This window comes from Danio rerio, chromosome 21, assembly GCF_049306965.1.
Source record: "Danio rerio strain Tuebingen ecotype United States chromosome 21, GRCz12tu, whole genome shotgun sequence".
NCBI lineage: Eukaryota > Metazoa > Chordata > Actinopteri > Cypriniformes > Danionidae > Danio > Danio rerio.
Window position 1 is genome coordinate 37,763,274 of NC_133196.1, and position 19,735 is coordinate 37,783,008.

Consider the following 19,735-nt stretch of genomic DNA (forward strand, 5'->3'; position numbering starts at 1 on the left):
TATAAAGTGTTTGTTTTAATGGCACAAACCACCACAAGTTTAGCACAAATGACCTGTGCTGATTTGAAGTCATTTGAGCATGGGGTGGAAAGTGCCGTCTCACGGTCAAAAAAATAATGCTTAATATCCCAGACCTCAAACCAGCACAAACATTCGTTTTTGCTGCACAAAACAGCAAAAACGTAGCAGAAACTAATGTCATAGTTTTGGGGATTGTTTGTTTTTATGGGGTGCCAACTTCACTGAGATATTGAACCTGCAGGGAACTTTACATAGAGTTAGCAGGACACAATTAATACTAGTTCTAAAGCCAAACACTGACACATTAAACAGGTTTAATACCAGAGAGCTCTGTCGCTCCAGACCCAGGAGGAACAAGGACTTATTCCACCCCGCCGGACTCTCCTGTCTCTCCAGAATGGAGCACTCTCAGAAGGAAACAGGATGACTCTGTAAGTAAATAAAGATGCACATAGCAAAATACCAAGCAGTGTGTAGCAATATTACATACATTATTATATACAGTTGAAGTCAGAAATATTAGCCCCCATTTGAATTTTTTTCTTTTTTAAATATTTTCGAAATGATATTTAACAGAGCAAAGAAATTTTCACAGTATGTTTGATAATATTTTTTTCTTCTGGAGAAAGTCGTATTTGTTTCATTGCGGCAAGAATAAAAACAGTTTTTAATTTTTTAAAAGCCATTTTAAGGTCAAATTATTAGCCCCTTTAAGCTATATATTTTTTCGTTAGTCTAGAGAACAAACCATTGTTACACAATAACTTGCCTAATTACCCTAAGCTGGCTAGTTAGCCTAATTAACCTAGTTAAGCCTAAACCTAGTTAAAGAAATTTGTTGAAAAAATCTTCTCTCCGTTAAACATAAATTGGGGTAAAAATAAACAGGGAGGCTGATAATTCTGACTTCAACTGTATTTTAAAATATTATACTAATTAATAAAGTCAAACTGTGTTTGAGAATGTCTCAAGGTAATCATTACCAAACTTTAATCAGTCTCTCGCAATTTATTACTTATAAAAGAAAGCTGTTGTCCATGGACTGCCACCTACACCACAAGTACATGTAAGTACAGAATAATTAGCCCTAATTCTGTTGCATGCCTTAAATTCATGCTTATTTTTCTGTGATGATCCTACATTGTCTTCCAGATGGGGGCCTGCTTCTCCAAAGTATTCAACGGCTGTCCATTAAAGACTCACTGTGCTGTTACATGGGTTCTACCTAAAACCAGAGGTACTTTAGTTAGCAGCTTTTTACTTAAAGTTGCTATTTATATTATAACTTTTTGGGACTAAAATGATCCAAAATCTATTTTTTAACAAGTACATGCCTGTAATTAGAACTGTCCTGATGAGGTTTTTTTGCCCCCGATTCGAGTCATTTGATTTGGAGGATCTACCAATACCTAAACCTGATCCAATACTTTTCTAATACATAAAAAATAATAAAGAAAAGGGAAAGAAACAGATCCAGGATGTTCCTTATTTTTTATTTAATTCACATTTTTGAACATATAACATCTCTATTTGCTTGTTGTCTTAAATGTAGACTTTTCCTTTCCACCTCTTGCATTTCCAAGTTTACATATCTCACTGTTTGCTATGGCAATGTTGTCGTCATCTACTTTATACAGGGTTTCCGTAAGGTCTCAAAACCTTTATCACAGCCATGTCACCCTGCAGCCCAAGACCGGTTACTCACTGAAGCTAAGCAGGGCTGAGCCTGGTCAGTACCTGGATGGGAGACCACTAGGGAACACTAGGTTGCTGTTTGATGTGGTGTTAGTGAGGCCAGCAGGGGGCGCTCAACCTGTGGTCTGCGTGAGTCCTAATGCCCCAGTAAAAGTGAAGGGGACTCTATACTGTCAGTGGGCGCCGTCTTTTGGATGAGACGTTAAACCGAGGTCCTTAAAAATCCGTGGTCATTAAAAATCCCATGGCACATCTCATGAAAGAGCAGGGGTGTAACCCCGGTGTCCTGGCCAAAGTCCCTCTATCGCCCTTACGATCATGGCCTCCCAATCATCCCCTTTAACCGAATTGGCTCTATCACTGTCTCTCCACTCCTCCAACAGCTAGTGTGTAGTGAACGCACTGGTGCCGTTGTCCTGTGGCTGCCGTCGCACCATCCAAGTGGATGCTGCACACTGGTGGTGGTGTGGAGAGACCCCCCCTCATGATTGTGAAGCGCTTTGGGTGTATGGCCATACACAATAAATGCGCTATATAAATACACATTACATTAAAAAGTATTAAAAGTTGATAAATCAATGTAAAGAAGTTTAAGGCTCTTAAAATGTATTAAAAAGTGGATGCTGGGTAGTTTATGAGATCAATGAAATCCTACTAGATTTGACATCATGCTGCATTGTTAACTGCAGTAACCAAGGCAACACAATTATTTCTGCAGTTCTATAGGCGCATACCTGCTGCATTAGCTATATTCATCAGAATCAGAAAGAGCTTTATTGCCAGGTATGTTAGCACATAAAAGGAATTTGTTTTCGTGACAGAGCTTATACAGTGCAACAAAATTACAGAGACAGGACAAAAAACAGATAATAAATATATCAAAAAGCAGCAAGTAGTGAATGCAAATATACAAATAGACAAGTGTATGTAGAGCTTTATTACTATGTACAACGTTATATGTGCAACTGTTATGTGCAAATTGGCATGTAAAGTGTGTTGTTAAATAAGTGTATAAGTGTATAAAAGTGTATAGCAAGAAGTGATGTTGGTTTCAAAATTATTATTATTATCAAGTGTTCATGAGATGGATTGCCTAAGGGAAGAAACTGTTTCTGTGTTGGGCTGTTCTGGTGCGCAGTGCTCTGTTGCGTTGACACGAAGGTAAAAGCTCAAAGAGGCAGTGTGCTGGGTGTGAGGGGTCCAGAGTGATTTTGGTAGCCCTTTTGCTCGCTCTGAAAAAATACATTTCTTAGAGAGTAGGGAGGGTTGTACCTATGATTCGCTCAGCAGTCTGAACTATGCGACATTGTCTTCGGAGGTTGGATTTGGTTGCTGAGCTAAACCAGACCAATATTTATGTACAGATGACTGATTTAATGATGGAGGTGTAGAACTGTTTCTGCAGCTCCTTTGGAAGTTTGAACTTCCTCAGATGGCGAAGAAATTACAGCCTCTGTTGAGCTTTTTGACAATGGAGTCAATGTGAGTGTCCCACTTCAGGTCCTCAGAGATGGTGGTGCCTTAGAACCTGAATGACTCCACTGCTGCCACAATGCTGTCCATGATGCTTAGTGGGGGCAGTTTACTTAGCAGGGGGGTTTCTACTAAAGTCCACTATCATCTCCTCTGTTTTGAGCGTGTTGAGCTACTGGTTGTTGTGATTGCACCAGACAGCCAGCTCCTTAACCTCCTGTCTGTAAGCAGACATTTAATAGAGTTTTATTCCGTATATGGATAATGTTTTAGTTTTGGATTAGTTTCTTACATTGATATTTAGTCAATATTCTGCAAGTTAAAATTTCGCCAGTGTTTCCAGTTGAAAGTAGTTTTAAGGTCTTAAAATGTTTGGAAAGTGTCTTAAAACTAACTCTCTGGTTCCTGTATATACCCTGTTATAATACCTCCAGACCACAGACATACTCGTGCTTTCTGCTACAAGCTGCTTCCATGTTCTTCTTTGCCAGCATTTATCCTATAGTGTTAGCAGTTAGGGTTAAACAATAGTAACAATTTGCAACAAAGTGATGTCATGCCGCACGCATTGCTGTTTTTGTGTGCAGTCAAAAAAGAGGTCTAACTCTGTGCCACTGCATTACTGGTGATCCCTGATCAGGAGGTAATGTCCAGTTCTGATCGAGTCTGAAACTGCGTTACTGGGCCAGATTTTCGATCACCTGATAGGATCTGGACATCCCTAGTTGTAATAATGTTTTCTAAATTTAGTAGTATTTGGTAGGTTTTCACTGGAAATATATAGTGCATCCGGAAAGTTTTCATAGAGCTTCACTTTTTCCACATTTTTTTAAGTTACAGCCTTATTCCAAAATGGATTAAATTAATTTATTTCCCATTTCCTAAATGTGCCAGACATTGAATAATCAACTCTGCATAGTCTTCATTGTATTATTTGATTGTTTAATCTTTCTTAAAGTTGCAAAAGTTTCTTGTGGCCGGATGTTTCAAAATTTAAAATATTGAAATGTTCACACAGTCACAGGCCTTAAAGGGATAGTTTACTCAGATTAAAATGTACTCCCTATTCACTCACACTTCACTTGTTTCAATACTATTGGAGCTATTAAATTCTATTATTTTTGTGTTCATTTAAAAAAAAACAAAAAAAAAAAAACAAGTGAAGGGTGTAATGAAAATGGTTAGTCATTTTTGGGTGAATTATCTCTTTAAAAGTGCATGCCCATGACACACTTTTTCTCTATTATGACTAAACTCTATATTAAACTATAATTCCAACATTGCATATTCTGCGATGTGACTATTGTGGATGCGATATCAATGCTAAAACAGGTTAGTTGTCTTTACTACTTTTCTGTCCTTGGCCAAAAACTTGATCTCACATTGTTAGTATTGTTTAAGCATTATCAAAATAAATTTTACTCAGATATAAAAACTAATTAAAAAAAAAAAAGATTGTTGCATGTTCTATGATATGCTGTAATAAATTTGAACATCATTGTTTTCTTAATATTTAAGTTAAGTATTTATTTTTATTTTTTTAAGTATATGTAGACATTACATGAACATTACACCATGACAATGTACTTGAAAGTTCGGAAAAAGTCATGGAATTTTAGTAGTAAAAATGTGCATGAACCCTGTAAAGTGTAGTAGTTCATTTAAGGGAAACAACAGGTACAGTAAAAACATGGTGATAGTTTCAACCTTGGCATATCGTAATCATATATACTGATATTTACTCATAGATCAATATCTTATGCTGGGTGCTGAGGAAGGGGTCTACACCCTCAACCTCAATGAATTACATGAGGACACTATGGAAAAGGTAATCATATAAGTTACCCTGTGAGATATAGAAACACGCATTCTATGTACAAACATACATACATTCAAAATAATTGTTAATTATACAGCTGAAGTCTGATTTATTAGCCCCCTGAATTATTAGCCCCCCGGTAAATTTTTTCCCAAATTTTTATTTTTCCAACACATTTCTAAACATAATAGTTTTAATAACTCATTTCTAATAACTGATTTATTTTATCTTTGTCATGATGACAGTACATAATATTCTTCTACATATTTTTCAAGACACTTTTATACAGCTTAAAGTGTCATTTAAAGCCTTAACTAGGTTAATTAGGTTAACTAGGCAGGTTAGTTAACCTATAATCAGTTATTATTTATCTGACAGAGTCAGTATAGCAGATAAAAATTCCTTGCTCCGTTAAACATAATGTGGGGAATATTTAAAAGAGAGAAAAAAAAGGAAAAAACGGGAGCTAATAATTCTGACTTCAACTGTAAATTCATGATTAATTTATTTTGTTTCATTTTAAAGCACTTACTGGTCTCCATGATTTACTAAAGCAAACATCCAGTGAAAGAGTATTATTAATTATTTTTTATTTTTCAGTTGCTTCCACAGAGATGCATTTGGTTATATGTGATGAACAATGTCCTTATGTCCATCTCAGGTATGTCCTGCATTAATAATAAAACCTTATATAATTTACAACAAAGATTTGATATCCTCTATAATTGTCTGTCTGGTTCTCTGTTTACAGGAAAGTCATCACAGTTGACTTCTCATAGCCTGCCAGCACTGTTTGAGTATCGCAGAAATATGCAACGTAGACAGGGACATCTCGCAATTAATGCACACCGCCTGAGCACAAAGATAAATGCAAGGTTAGTAGAATTAAACACACAATTCTGTCTTCCTATTTTGTATATAACATAATTGAATAATTTTATTCATATAACAAGAAGCGATTCTTGGACACACTGAGTTAAATCTAAGACAAAATAATGTTGTTGTTGTTGTTGTTTGTTTGTTTTTTTAAATACCAATCCCATCAGTTGGCCTTTTCTTAAAATAACACAAACACAAACAGTAGTGTTTACGATCTAATATAGCATAAAGTGTGTTTTAATAAATAAGGAGAATGTGCAAAAGATAAGGAGCCGAATGTACAAGAGAACATAAACAAGAGCAAACAATGAAGTAAAACTAGAGCCATTTCTAAAAAAATGTTTTCCTGCCTATACTTGTTTTTTTTTTTTTTAGACATGTTAGTGCTAACAACCAAGATATTATTATACAGTAGTTTTGAAAATTTAAATGAGTTAATCCCCGGAAAAGAGTGCATCTATCGTCATCAAATTAATCTAATGAGAATCAGATATTGTGTTAGAGGAACCAGACATCATGTTTTTCCTGAGACAGTCCCATCTCTACTTTTAGTGTCCTGACTTATTTAGAAAAAAATCAAGTTTTGATCTATATTTGAACTTTCGTTAAATTTCTTCAATGTGGATGTTAGTAGCAATGTTCTCGAATGTGAAATTAGCCTAATAAATAGTAGTAAAAGTATCCATAGTACAGGATGTTTTGATAAACACATGCCACTCAATAACATTTACAAATCATTATGTTATATAATAACAATAAATATTATCAGCTTGATGTGATTTAAGGGGAGTTTATGATTGCACTTATGATTGGTTGCTGCATGTTGCCTCAAAATCCAAAGGACTCAGCGCAATAAGACGCAAGATGTGCATGGCATGATTTGTTGCTATTTTAAGACCAGCGCTATTCTAATTTTTCTGTTTTGCGCCATGTTGTTTAAATACTAAATCTATTTGCACCACTTTGCATACTTATGGGCATGCTGGTCTAAAAAGAAGGTGTGTTGAGGTGCATTATTGGCGTGTTGCTATTATGAGGAACTGAAATAGACCATTTTTTAAATGCTGGTCTAAAGTCCAGTACGGAGTGCTTTAGTTATGTGCCTATGACCATTTTAAGACTCCACTTATCATTATATAATGCCAGAATGATAAAATAATAGCATCATAATGCAAGTACACTCTTTTAAAGTACATATTATATTTTATTCTTAAGAATATTTAAATTAATCATAGTCATTTCAACGATTTAATAATTAGGCATTGGCATCATGTGAAAACGGATATCCTAAATAAATAATCAATAAATGTTAACAAAAATGTGCAAGGTAAAAAGTAACAGAGGCTGCAATATCTGCTACCAGATCCATATTATGCACCCACATGAAAATATACTATAATAATTTATAGTAAATACTATAGTGTTTTTAACCATACTAACACTGACAGCTCCAAAACTCCAATAGAGATTGAGAGGCTGGACAATCAGCTATATATATATATATATATATATATATATATATATATATATATATATATATATATATATATATATATATATTGCATCACCAAAAATTAATGATGTCATGTCCATGTTTTGTGTGTTAGTTGATGGTTTGATTATTGTGACAGGCCTAGATATAAGTTTTTTGACCACACTTTATTAATATTTTTCATTTATTTGTTTGCTGGAAATTAAAACTGAATTTCGAAATAGTTTTGAAACAAATAATTGTATTTGTATATATTCGAAATTAAACTTGTAGGCTAATGGATATCTTCAGTTAAATGAGTTTCACTGTTTCCTTATACCACAAAAGTAAAGGAGTAAAGCAAACAGCAAAAGTAAAGTGAAAGTAAAGTTGCCGAATGGAAGAGACTCATCCTTTATTCTCGCGTAGATGGTGTGTTTAACTGTTTCTCGTTAAAGCACTCAGTTTTTCAGTTTGACTCAGACTCTGATTGGTTTAATGCATGTTATGCTCTAAACACACTCATAACTCGTTAAGAGAATAAGCACAACCCTGTTAGACTATGTACCAGGGCGCAGAGCATATTTTTCCATTTTTAAAATAGCAAAAGTGGATTCGGACACGCCGTTAATGCTAGATTGGTAAAATAGAGCACAAGGAGCTTGCCCTCCAACTTTCAAATACATCTGCATTGTTTGCGTAATACCCTCCGCCACCCCAGTTCCACCTGTGTTTTACATGTTATGTTTGCAACTGCAGGGTGTTATATTCTTATGCAGCATGTTTGTGAATATACTGACAGTAGCTAGTTATTGTATAACCTTTTTTTACTTAACACTTTATAAGGGCTACATTTCTTTATTAAAACTGATATAAAAAAGATGACTTGTGTTTTATATTTTATCTAAATGAACCCAAACTTAAGTCTGTATGTCAGTCTGGTGAGTTACGAGGTCACAAAGTTTGGTCCTATGTTAAGTCAATGGGATTTTTCCAAATTTTCCGATTATGTTTCGGAAAGCCGTAGGTTGGATCAGTTGGAGAAGATATAGCAACTTAATTCAGTATAGTTTGGAGGTTTGGAGTTAGTTTGGTGGTTGTAGTATGAACGGTCTAGGAGGAGATGCATTCTTAAAATTGTCTAAGAAGAAGAAGACAAAAGAATAATATGTTTAACAGTATGTTCTCTTCCTTAAACCACCATAATAAATGGTATCAATTCACTTCTTTCTCCAGGAAGTATGCCATGTCAGTAAAAATCCCAGACACCAAGGGCTGTAGAAGATGCAGTGTGGGTGAGGACCACTGTAGGATTGTGTTACTCATTCTCTGGGCATTTTGTGCACATCTTAATGTTTTTTTTTCTCTGCTTCAAGTACGAAACCCCTACAATGACAGTGTTTTCTTGTGTGCCGCTGTGCCCACTGGATTGGTTCTTCTCATGTGGTATGAACCTTTGCAGAAGTTCATGCAGCTTAAGGTGAGAAAAAAGAGATAAGGTTAATGATAATGTTCAAATTACATAACTTGACTCTCTCTCTCTTTCTGTCAGCACATTGCTTTGAGTCTGCCAGAGTTCCTGCCTATCTTTGAACTACTTGTACAGGAAACTAAGGAGCTGCCACAGGTCTGTGTCGGGGTGAGAAGTTATCCCAACCAAAAAGACACCTCTGGAGAGATGCACTTTGACATCATCCACCTGGATGACACACCACAGGGCCTGCCAGGTGTTGAACAAATGCTAAGAATTTAACTCAAAACATGTTTTAAACAATGTTTTGAATAGGATAAATGTACATTTTAATTGTAATAATATTTCACAATCTTACATTGTATTTGATCAAATAAATTGGGTATATGCAGAAGGACTTTTACTTTTCAGTAACCTGCGTCAAGCGCTTTCAGTAAACTGTATGTCGTTACAAAATCGGCATGATTTTAAGGTTTGTTTACTTTAAAAATCAATGATCTTCAATGCCTGGTTGATATACATATATGATTTAAAGTGGGTCTCTGAATGTACAAGAAGCACTACATTAAATTTAATTTGTCCGCTCCATCAGTGGGTAGCACGATCTCCTCACAGCAAGAAGTCGCTGGTTCAAGCCTCGGCTGGGACAGTTGGCATTTCTGTGTGGAGTTTGCATGTTCTATTCGTGTTCATGTGGTTTTCCTCCGGGTGCTTCTGTTTCCCCCACAAATCCAAAGACATGTGGTATAGGTGACTTAAGTAAGCTAAATTGTCGGTATTGTATGCGTGGGATTGAGTGTGTATGGGTGTTTCCCAGTGATTGGTTGCAGCTGGAAGGGTGTCCGCTGCGTAAAACAAATGCTGGATAAGTTGGCGGTTCATTCCTCTTTGGTGACCTCAGAAAAATAAAGCCTTAAAGCCTAAGACTAAGCCTAAAAAAAAGAATGAATGAATGTCCGCGCCATTTCTTTAAAAAGAAAAAAAATTATTTAAACCTAGTATTTTTAATGGAGTTTCTGCACTAGCCTGTTGATCCTGATGGTAAAAGGCTTTTCATCTAATTTTACACTTGAACAACTAAATGAATGCTATTTAAGTCTATTTAACTGATTATATTTTAATTACATTGCAATAAGAAACCATATTAAAAAAAATGTAAAATCGCATTAATCATTTACCGGAAGTTTATCGGATTGGAAGAAACACTAGAGCTGCGTCCCAAATCACATACTTATACACTATTCTATACTTATGCACTATTAATCCAAAATGCATTAAATTCATTTCCTCAAAATTCTAGCTCTAAAGCTCTAAATTGAGCTCAGGTATTCTGTTTCCACTGATCATTCTTGAGATGTTTCAGCAGCTTAATTGGAGTTCACCTGTGGTAAATTTTGTTGATTGGACATGGTCCCAGGATTGACAGTGCATGTCGAAGCACAAACCCAGCATGAAGACATAGGAATTGTCTGTAGACCTCCGAGACAGGATTGTCTTGAGGCACAAAATAATTCTGCTGCTCTGAAAGTTCCAATGAGCACAGGGGCCTCCATCATCCCTAAGTGGAAGATGTTTGAAACCACCAGGACTCTAACCTAGAGCTGACCGGCCATGTAAGCTGAGTGATCTAACCCAATGGTCACTCTGTCTGAGCTTCAGCGTTCTTCTGTGGAGAACGGAGAACCTTACAGGAAGAGAACCATCTGTGCAGCAATCCACCAATCAGGCCTGTATGGTAGAGTGGCCAGACAGAAGCCACTCCCCGCCTGGAATTTGCCAAAAGGCATCTGAAGAACTTTTAGACCATAAGAAACAAAATTCTCTGGTTTGATGTGACTAAAATTAAACTCTTTGGAGTGAATGCCAGGTGTTACAAAACCAGGCACTGCTCATCACCAGGCTACTACTATCCCTACATGAAAGCATGGTGGTGGCAGCATCATGCTGTAGGGATGTCTTCAGCAGCAAGAACTGGAAGACTAGTCAGGATAGAAGGAAAGATGAATGCAGCAATGTACTGAGACATCCTGAATGAAAACCTGCTTCAGAGTGATCTTGACCTCAGACTGGGGCGACGGTTCATCTTCCAGCAGGACAATGACCCAAAGCACACCGCAAAAAGCTTGTGCCAAGCTTGTGGCATCATATTTAAAAAAGACTTGAGGCTGTAATTGCTGCCAAAGGTGCATCAACAAAGTATTGAGCAAAGGCTGTGAATACTTATGTACATGTGATTTTGCAGCTTTTTTATTTTTAATAAATTTGCAACAATGTGAAAAAATATTACATTGTCATTATAGGGTATTGTGTGTAGAATTTTGAGGAAATAAATTAATTTAATCCATTTTGAAATAGGGCTGTAGCTTAAAAATATGGAAAAAAGTGAAGCGCTATAAATACTTTCTGGATGCACTGTAGACTGATGAGTAGTGTTTTATCTTACTGAAGTTACTTGACTTTGCAGATGGTGAGACTCTGGAGGTCAAGCAAGTGATTCAGCTTGACAGGGACACGATTCTTGTCGCACTGGAAAGTAAAAATGCTTAAAGTTTTCATGAATTATTTTTGTGTTTGTGTGTATCCTTACATTGGTTTAGAAAGTCATATTTTATGTATATATGTGATTTTGTATTTCATTTTATTATAGTGTATGAAATAAATAGAATTCTCATGGGTCATGAAATTTCTGGAATATCATGAGACTATCTAGACAATGAAAGTCAGGGAATTATTATTATTATTATTTATTTTTTTTATCGAGGACGGATCATAAAATGTCTATTAAAATTAGGTTTGACATTTTTTGACTCTCCAACCACTATTTAGTCACATATTTAAAGTCTTAGAATGGTGTAAAATAATAATTTTAGAGTATCAATTAATGTTATAGTTTAATTGAGAAGATTAACCCTTGTGCACTGTTCAAATGTACTACCCTTTTGTTATGTTCAGGATTAAAACATCCACTGAATTTTATGGAGACCCGGAAGGGACGTTATGGTGGGGAAAAAATTGGGTGGAAGAAAAAAAATAAAATACAATGATAGGAAAACATATTGCTTTTCCTCTTAAAGATCGCATTATCTCGCAAAGATGTTTTGCAAGGGAATGCAAAGATGTTTTGCAAGGGAATGCAAAGATGTTTTGCGTTCCCTCGCAAAACTGTTTTTCCACAAACTGTTCACTTCATACATGTCAACCCTCCTGTTTTTGCCAGTATTCCACCGTATTGAAATTAATATAAAAATGTCTGCTCCTTGAAGAAAAAGGAAAAAATAGGTTTATGTAGTATAACAATATGTTGGCTTTCTCATGCCACCTTAATGCCAAATTTGACCTCTTCCCAATAGGGAAAATCACATACAATAATGATAAAAATGCATAATAAAAATGCATGATTATATGGTGCCATGGTTTTGCAATCTGGTTATAATAAAAGTCAATGGGGCAAAAACAGCGACCAACAGTAAATTATTAGGGGGGAGGGGGGGATGAATATGAATCAAAGAAAAAATGTATCAAAGCCAGTGTGGTTTCACATGTTGAAGATTTAATAAAAGGTATTTAAAAATCCTGTCCGTAATTACTTTTTATATTAAAAATACTTCATTTTGTGCATATTTTTTCATCAAATCAGTAACATAATTTATGAATTTAGCAGTTAAAGAGTTAAAATCCTGTACTTTTCTAAGCAATTGAGTAGTTTTGATCAGGACTGAGGTTGATTAACAGATTTATGCAAAAAAAATTTGAAAAATAAATTATCGAATGTATTTTTACAGCAGTTTAATTCAGTCAATTAAGTTTAATTAATAGTACCACATGAAACAACCAGTAGGGCCTTTTGATATCCTTGCTGTGCTGTAACAGCCTTTTTCATGTTCTGTGTGTATGGCTCCTGCAATATTTTTTTTTAAACTAAGTTCAACTTAATATTCTGGCAAAATATAATCTAAGTGTCTTGCTTCATCAAATTCCATTTTTAATGGATTGCTATCAGCTCTGTTTTTGTGTGTTTTTACAATCCAAGAAACCTTTCTGTTTCAGACATCGTGAAGGTTGTTAATTTGCAGGCATGCATGAGCCAACAGAAGACCCCTGAACTAGATTTTGAGTTTTCCATTCACACGCTGGGTAAGCCCTGTTCGACTGTAGCCATTATATTTACATCTTTCTGTTGCATTTTATGCTAATCTGTTTGTCTTTGCAGTGTGCCTGCAGGACAGTGTTCTTGTCTTCTGGAAGCATGGCCTAAAAGGAAAGAGTTTACAAACTAATGAGGTAAACCTAAGATTTAATTCAAGTTTATTGGATAGTGCTCAAAATAATTCAAAATAATAATTGTTTCAAAGCAGCTTTACAAAGTTATTGCATTGCAATCAAAATCAGAAATGTGTATAGGTGTATAGGTATTACAGTAATGGCTTTATTCACTGGTGTAAGATTAAAGAAGAACCTAGAAAAGTAATGTTCGTAGACAAACTTTATGTTGGCTTGAGAAAGCCTCGTTTGAAAGTTTGAAGTAGTTTTATGTTAGCATGTTTATAGTATGAATTGGCATGTTTCTTGCTAGGGTGTTCTGAGTGGTTAGTAAGGTGTTGCTAGGTGGTTGCTAGGCACGTTTAAAAACAGATAAGTTTTGCTACGGTTACGCTATACGTCCACACTATGCCGGAGTTTTCGAGTGCCAAAAACGGAGCGTTTTGGAAACGCTGGAGAGTCCATTTTCATTCTAAAACATTTCTGCTCCGTCTCAGTGTGGATGGGGAAAAACATCTGAAACTGGAGGCGGGGCTGCAGACACTTGCTTCTATGATTGGGGCTTTTCCTCGATATTAAGTATTTTTCCTACTTGTAAGTTCAGACTTCGCAAGTCGGATATGTCAGGTAAATCTTCATAGGTAACAGTGTACTTTATAACCTTATTCACATCATCCTGGATACGTAACAATCTTAACAGTTAAATAAAAACATGATATAAGGAACTGCTATTTTAATTTTCATATTAACAACTTAAAAGACAGCAGAAATATTGAGGATTTGTGCTGCATATATGAGCGTCATCTTCCCTCTATGCATATTTATAACAAAACGGAGCCTATAGCATTACTGCCTCCTTTCATTTTAATTGAAAATACGAAACATACCCTCTGTTTTCCTGAATATCAGTTTTAAAAATCAATAATGGCCGTTATAAAAGTATAACGTACAATACGTTTATACAATATAGGAAATAAAGGCAAACAATCAGTCAATATACAAAATGTATGTGATTACATTAATTATTAACTTATCTTTGCACTCAGCCAAAACAGGTTACCTGAGAACAAGCAGTAGATTCAAAAGACCAAAGTCTGGGAATATGTCGTTAGATATAGACAACAAGATGAATCAAATATCGCGTTTAACAAATATAGTGAGATTTGATTCAGCTGTAAATCTTTGATGAACAGTCCGACGAGCACAGCTCTCATCTGGTTAGATATGCTGTAGCGCATGCCAGAGTGTGTGTGGTCACGTGATGTGCGTTTTCAGTGGTTTGGTGTAGATGGAGAGTTGTTCAGAAACGCTGGGTAAAATGCTAGTGTGGACCGGAATCGTTTTCATTCTAAAATACGTTTTTTAAATTAAAATGTACTAATGTAAACGGGGCCTAAGGGGTTGCTAAGGCATTTTTTAAGGAGTTACTAAAGTGTTGCTAGGTTGTTGCTAAGGTGTTGCTAGGTGGTTGCTATGTGTTATAGGTTATTGCTAAGGTGTTGGTAGGTGGTTGCTAAGGCATTGCTAGGTCATTGTCTAGGTGTTTTAGGTAGTTGCTAAGGAGTTGCTAGGCAGTTGCTAAGGTGTTGCTAGGTGGTTGCTAGGATGTTTTGAGTGGCTGCTATGGTGTTGTTAGGTGGTTGCTAAGGTGTTGCTCTGTGGTTGCTAAGGTGTTGCTTGGTGGTTGCTAATGTATAGCTAAGCGGTTGCTAAGGTGTTGCTAGGTGGTTGCTTGGGTGTTCTGAGTAGTTGCTAAGGCATTGCTAGGTGGTTGCAAAAGTTTTGCTTGGTGGTTGCTAAAGCATTGCTAGGCAATAGCTAAGGTGTTGCTAGGTGGTTGCTAGGGTGTTTTGTGTGGTTGCTAAGGCTTTGCTTGGTAGTTCATAAGGAGTTACTAGATGGTTGCTAAGGTGTTCTGAGTGGTTGCTAAGGTGTTGCTTGTTGGTTGCTAAGGCATTGCTAAGGTATTGCTAGAGGATTGCTAAGACATTGCTTGGTGGTTGCTAAGGCATTGCTAAGGTGTTACTAAGTGGTTGCTAGGATGTTCTTGAGTGGTTGCTAAGGTGTTGCTCATTGGTTGCTAAGGTGTTGCTAGAGGATTGCTAAGACATTGCTTGGTGGTTGCTTAAGCTCTGCTAGGCGGTTGCTGAGGTGTAGCTAGGCGGTTGCTAGGATGTTGCTAGGTGGTTGCTAAGGTGTTGCTAGGCATTGTGGCTAGTAAGTTGAAATGTCATCAGTGATTGGCAGATTGTCTGAGTCTGAGTTAAGTGAGTATGACAGTCTGGCGCAAAGTTATAAGATCATAAAGTTTGGTCCAATGTTAAGTCAATGGGACATTTTCGAAATTTCCGGATCAGTTTTTGGAAAACTGTAAGTGGGATCAGTTAGAAAGTTGGGACAGTTCTGTAGTAAATAGCTTTCTCAAGCCACTATAATTATGTTGTTCCTTTTACTCCAGGTTACCCAGGAGATCACAGATAGAAGTCGAGTTTTTCAAGTTTTGGGAACATCTAGGTATGTTTTACTACTCCCGTTTACTGTATCAACATGTTTGATATTAGAAAAAAACTTATAACAACCATCTTACCTTATCTTATAACAATATCATCTTTCTACAGGGATATTATTTTGCAAAGTACTCCTACAGATGATCCGTCGGCCATGAGCAACCTATACATACTCACAGGGCACGAAAGCAGCTACTGAGGGGTCTGAGATGCTGAGAATGTTCAGAGATGGAAACACTACAATAGTCCGTCCTTCTTCACTGAAAAGGTTGTGTCATCCATTCCAAAAAGTTTCAGGAACAGAGCAAGACATGGAGCCATGTACACACAGTTCTACAGATTCTTTGAGGAGTCATGTACACACAGTTCCATAGGGCCTTTGAGGACTAGACTCTGGAGTTAGATCAGATTTGACGGCTCTGGAGTTAACCAAGAGAGTATATGAGCTGTGGACCTACACTAGGTTTAAAAAAACTTATGAAACAACCTGTTATAGGTGACTGACTGTACTACTGAGATGGTCTTTTTTTTAACGCCAACCAGTCTGTCCTTTTTAGTACATTAAATTATAATATTGACTGTTTGGTGCTGTGATTTAGTCAGTAAACAAGTTGGCAGAATTTTATGAATCATTGTAATTTCTGTAAAATTTAAAAGTTGCCGAAAAATTAAACAAATATAAATGACAATGGTATATTTATGAATAGTTGTTTCCTGTTGTTCAAGTCTTGTGAATATTTTCTCCACAATAATAATCAGCTGCAGCCCCGCAGACCCACACACGTTTCAGGCACAAACAATCCAGCACACACGATCTAGGCAAACCATATAGGTTATGACGGATGTTAATGTTATTAACGTCTTCTCAGACATCGCCATCAATATATTTTTATATAAATGTTGAAGTCAGAATTATTAGGAATTATTAGCCCCCTGATTTATTATCCCCCCTACTTATTTTTTACCTAATTTATATTTAATGGAGAGAAGTTTTCAACACATTTCTAAACATAATAGTTTTAATAACTCTAAAAACTGACAGCAATGCTTCCTGATAGAACAGAATAAGATGACCTATATAAGCTATGGTGAATTATGTATAACTTTATCACCACAGGGGCTAACTTTACAACTCACTAAAAACAGAAGTTTTTAACTTTCGGCTTGGGTTTAATTTATAACAATTATTATTAGGCAATATTAAAACAAAAAACAAAAACAAAATGGTTGATAGTAGTGAGAGAACATGTCTATAAGGAAGTTACAAAGCTTAGTGTAACAAAGCACAAACACAAACCTGTCCAGTAGAGGTCGCTAACGGACTGCTAATCACATATGCCTTTCAAAGATGTGCACGTGAGAGAAAAATGCAATCTCGGTGAAGCAATGGGCAGTGAAGTTGTATGTTGCTAATTATCGTTGTTTGTTGGATTTGTGCGTGTTATAAACAAATCACATTCACCAGTGTGGAATAAAGCAACTTAAATTAACTGAACCAGCATTCTAACCGATGCACTACAGTGATTATCACCTCTAAACTGGCAACTTAGTTGAATACTTCTCAACAGTCAGATTTCTTGTTAGTTTTTCCGTTTTAAGCTGTAGGCACCAAAGATGTTTTCTTCATGTTTTGTGCACAGAAACTCTAAGGATTGCTTTACCAGGTAGTTCATCTGCAAAACAAATGTCAGCACAAATAACAATTATTCATTTGACAGCCGCTGGAAGAACGGTCTACTTGTTTGTATTAAAGAGTCAAACAATCTTAAAAATTAAACGATAAAGAGAGAGTGTAGATGTCCACTTAAGTTCTTAAGTGCACAATAAACATACAGTGCTCAACATATATGAGTACACAACTCACAAATCTTTCATTATATTTGTGCATACACATTAGATTAGTCAGTACTGAAGCCAAATCAGGAGCTTATCTAACAAAACAACTTATGATAATGGTCCAAAATTAGTACACCCAAATTTATGTTATAGAAAAATATTAAATAAAACATTTAAAAACACCTAAATTCAAGAGAAACAAAACATTCTACAATTTTGTTGGAATTTTGTATTTTGTAATTTTTTTTTTCAAATATGTTGCTTGTATTATCTTTCTATTTCTAAAGATGTTCAATGACTAAAATATTATTTTAATAAATATAACTGTTTAATAAATCTATTTTGTTTAAACGCACCAAATACATTGCTTATATTCACTGAGAAATGGATATAAATATTCATTTTCAGAATGGACTGTACTCGATTATGTTGAGCTCTGTAGGTAATATTTATCACAAACTCTTGTTTCCACTCATCACCTTATGTTCTTGTGAAATCCCTCTATCAAATTAATAATTATGTCTAAAAACAAACACAATGTACAAGTAATATGAAGGAATTTTTATGAGCAATTTTACCGGTACTACTGAATTATGAAACTGCATTGTGTTTTGCATTAGGGATCACAGACGTGACAATTCCACAGGTTATTTGAAACACTGAGGCTATGCATTGTTGTCTTTTTTTCTTTTTCCTGTTTTCTTGTGATCTCAGATACATAAATGTTATCTAGATATCACAAAAAATGTTACAAATCCAATATAAATTACAAAAATAAATATTCATATTTTTGCCTTAACAAACCATTTAAGAAAACTTTAAATTGCTGCTGCATTATTAAAAGGGTTAGTTCACCTAAAAAAAACTTATTAATAATTACTCACCCTCATGTTGTCCCAACTCCCGAGACCTTTGTTAATATTCTGAACAAATTATGATATTTTTAAATTAAATCTGAGACTCCCTCATCCATAGAAAGCAAGCGTTCAGAGACACTCAAAGTCCAGAAAAGGCACCAAAAAACATTCTCAAAACAGACCATGTGCCTTCAGCGGTTTGAACTGAATATTATTAAGGAGAAGAAACTGTTCATTAAAGTTATAATTCTTGTTTTATGTGTGCATAAACATATTCTCATAGCTTCATAAAGATTTGTTTGGGTTCCTTTTCTGGATTTTGAATCGGGAACCTTACTGTCTATGGAGGATGAGAGAGCTCTCAGATTTAATCTAAAATATCCTTATCTGTGTTCTAAAGATGAACAAACGAGGTTTGGAATAAAACAAAGGTGAGAATTTAATGGTGTAAACTACATTTTTTGATAAACTAATCCTTTAATTGGATTTAATTCTATAAGTTATTCTTATATTAAATATGTTTATGAACATCCGTGAAAAAAAGTACCTGTATGTACATCAAAAAAGCTGCCTGGATGGATATTTGTTTATCTGCAAGTGGAAAAAAGAAAAGATTAAAGAATATGATTTAAATATTGTACATAACCCATATTTTTGGGTCTGGAGCGGCTGTGCACTGATTATGGAAATGAAAAATTGACCAAAAACAAATGGTTCTGACTGACTAAATTTGACAATGAAAAAATAGGAAATGTGCTTCAACTGGCGTACCAAGAGCTGTGGAAATGATGGGAAAAAAAACACAGTTTTAAAAAAAAATTTAATAATCCAACACTGGGTAATCAATATCAAAGGTTTCTCAAACTTGAAAGCTCATGCTACACTATGTTGCAGGGTTTTGCTTTAACACACACTGTACCTGGCAGATTGATGTAATACTGGAGATCCTCTGGTTCAGTTCTGCTTAACTGGGGCTGGATGGAGATCAGTACTGGAAAGAGAAAAAAGAAACAGACATTCGTTTTATTGGCATATTCCTAAAAATGTAAGAATGTGCAATGATATCTGAAAATGCACATGATAGGAAGAATAATGGATTGAGAGACTTCTAAATTCAATTAAAAAACAAGATCTAACATTTATTTTCATTATTTAAATTAACTTTAATATAATTATGACATTAAATCTGATTGTTAATTACGATCACACATGAACACATTAATGCATTTAATGACTTTGTGAGCTAAACTAGGTTTTTCTGAACTGAGCATTGTATAAGTTCATGAAATACTGTTTTTTTTCTGCAAATTTAAACAGTCCTATAAAACATCCGTATTTTTTACAGAAGAATGCTATAACAACCACTGCCGGTATTTTTCTGTAAATTGAACAGAATTTTTGAACAGTGTAAATAAATTAAAGGTAAATTATAAATGTGTTGATTGA

General features: G+C 35.3%; 1 protein-coding gene across 1 annotated transcript in view; it reads left to right on the plus strand.

Moving 5' to 3' along the window:
* map4k6 (mitogen-activated protein kinase kinase kinase kinase 6) overlaps window positions 1–16,285 on the plus strand; it is a gene marked incomplete at its 5' end in the record, with an annotated part of 40,607 nt that extends 24,322 nt beyond the window's left edge. Inside the window, 14 exon segments of the mRNA NM_001045260.2 lie at window positions 364–452; window positions 1,046–1,087; window positions 1,174–1,258; window positions 4,938–5,017; window positions 5,609–5,669; window positions 5,760–5,883; window positions 8,595–8,653; window positions 8,735–8,838; window positions 8,911–9,085; window positions 11,294–11,362; window positions 12,877–12,963; window positions 13,040–13,110; window positions 15,548–15,603; window positions 15,708–16,285. Of these exon segments, the coding sequence (NP_001038725.1) occupies window positions 364–452; window positions 1,046–1,087; window positions 1,174–1,258; window positions 4,938–5,017; window positions 5,609–5,669; window positions 5,760–5,883; window positions 8,595–8,653; window positions 8,735–8,838; window positions 8,911–9,085; window positions 11,294–11,362; window positions 12,877–12,963; window positions 13,040–13,110; window positions 15,548–15,603; window positions 15,708–15,795 (1,190 nt within the window). The 3' untranslated portion in view covers window positions 15,796–16,285.
* Window positions 16,286–19,735: the final 3,450 nt, after the last annotated feature.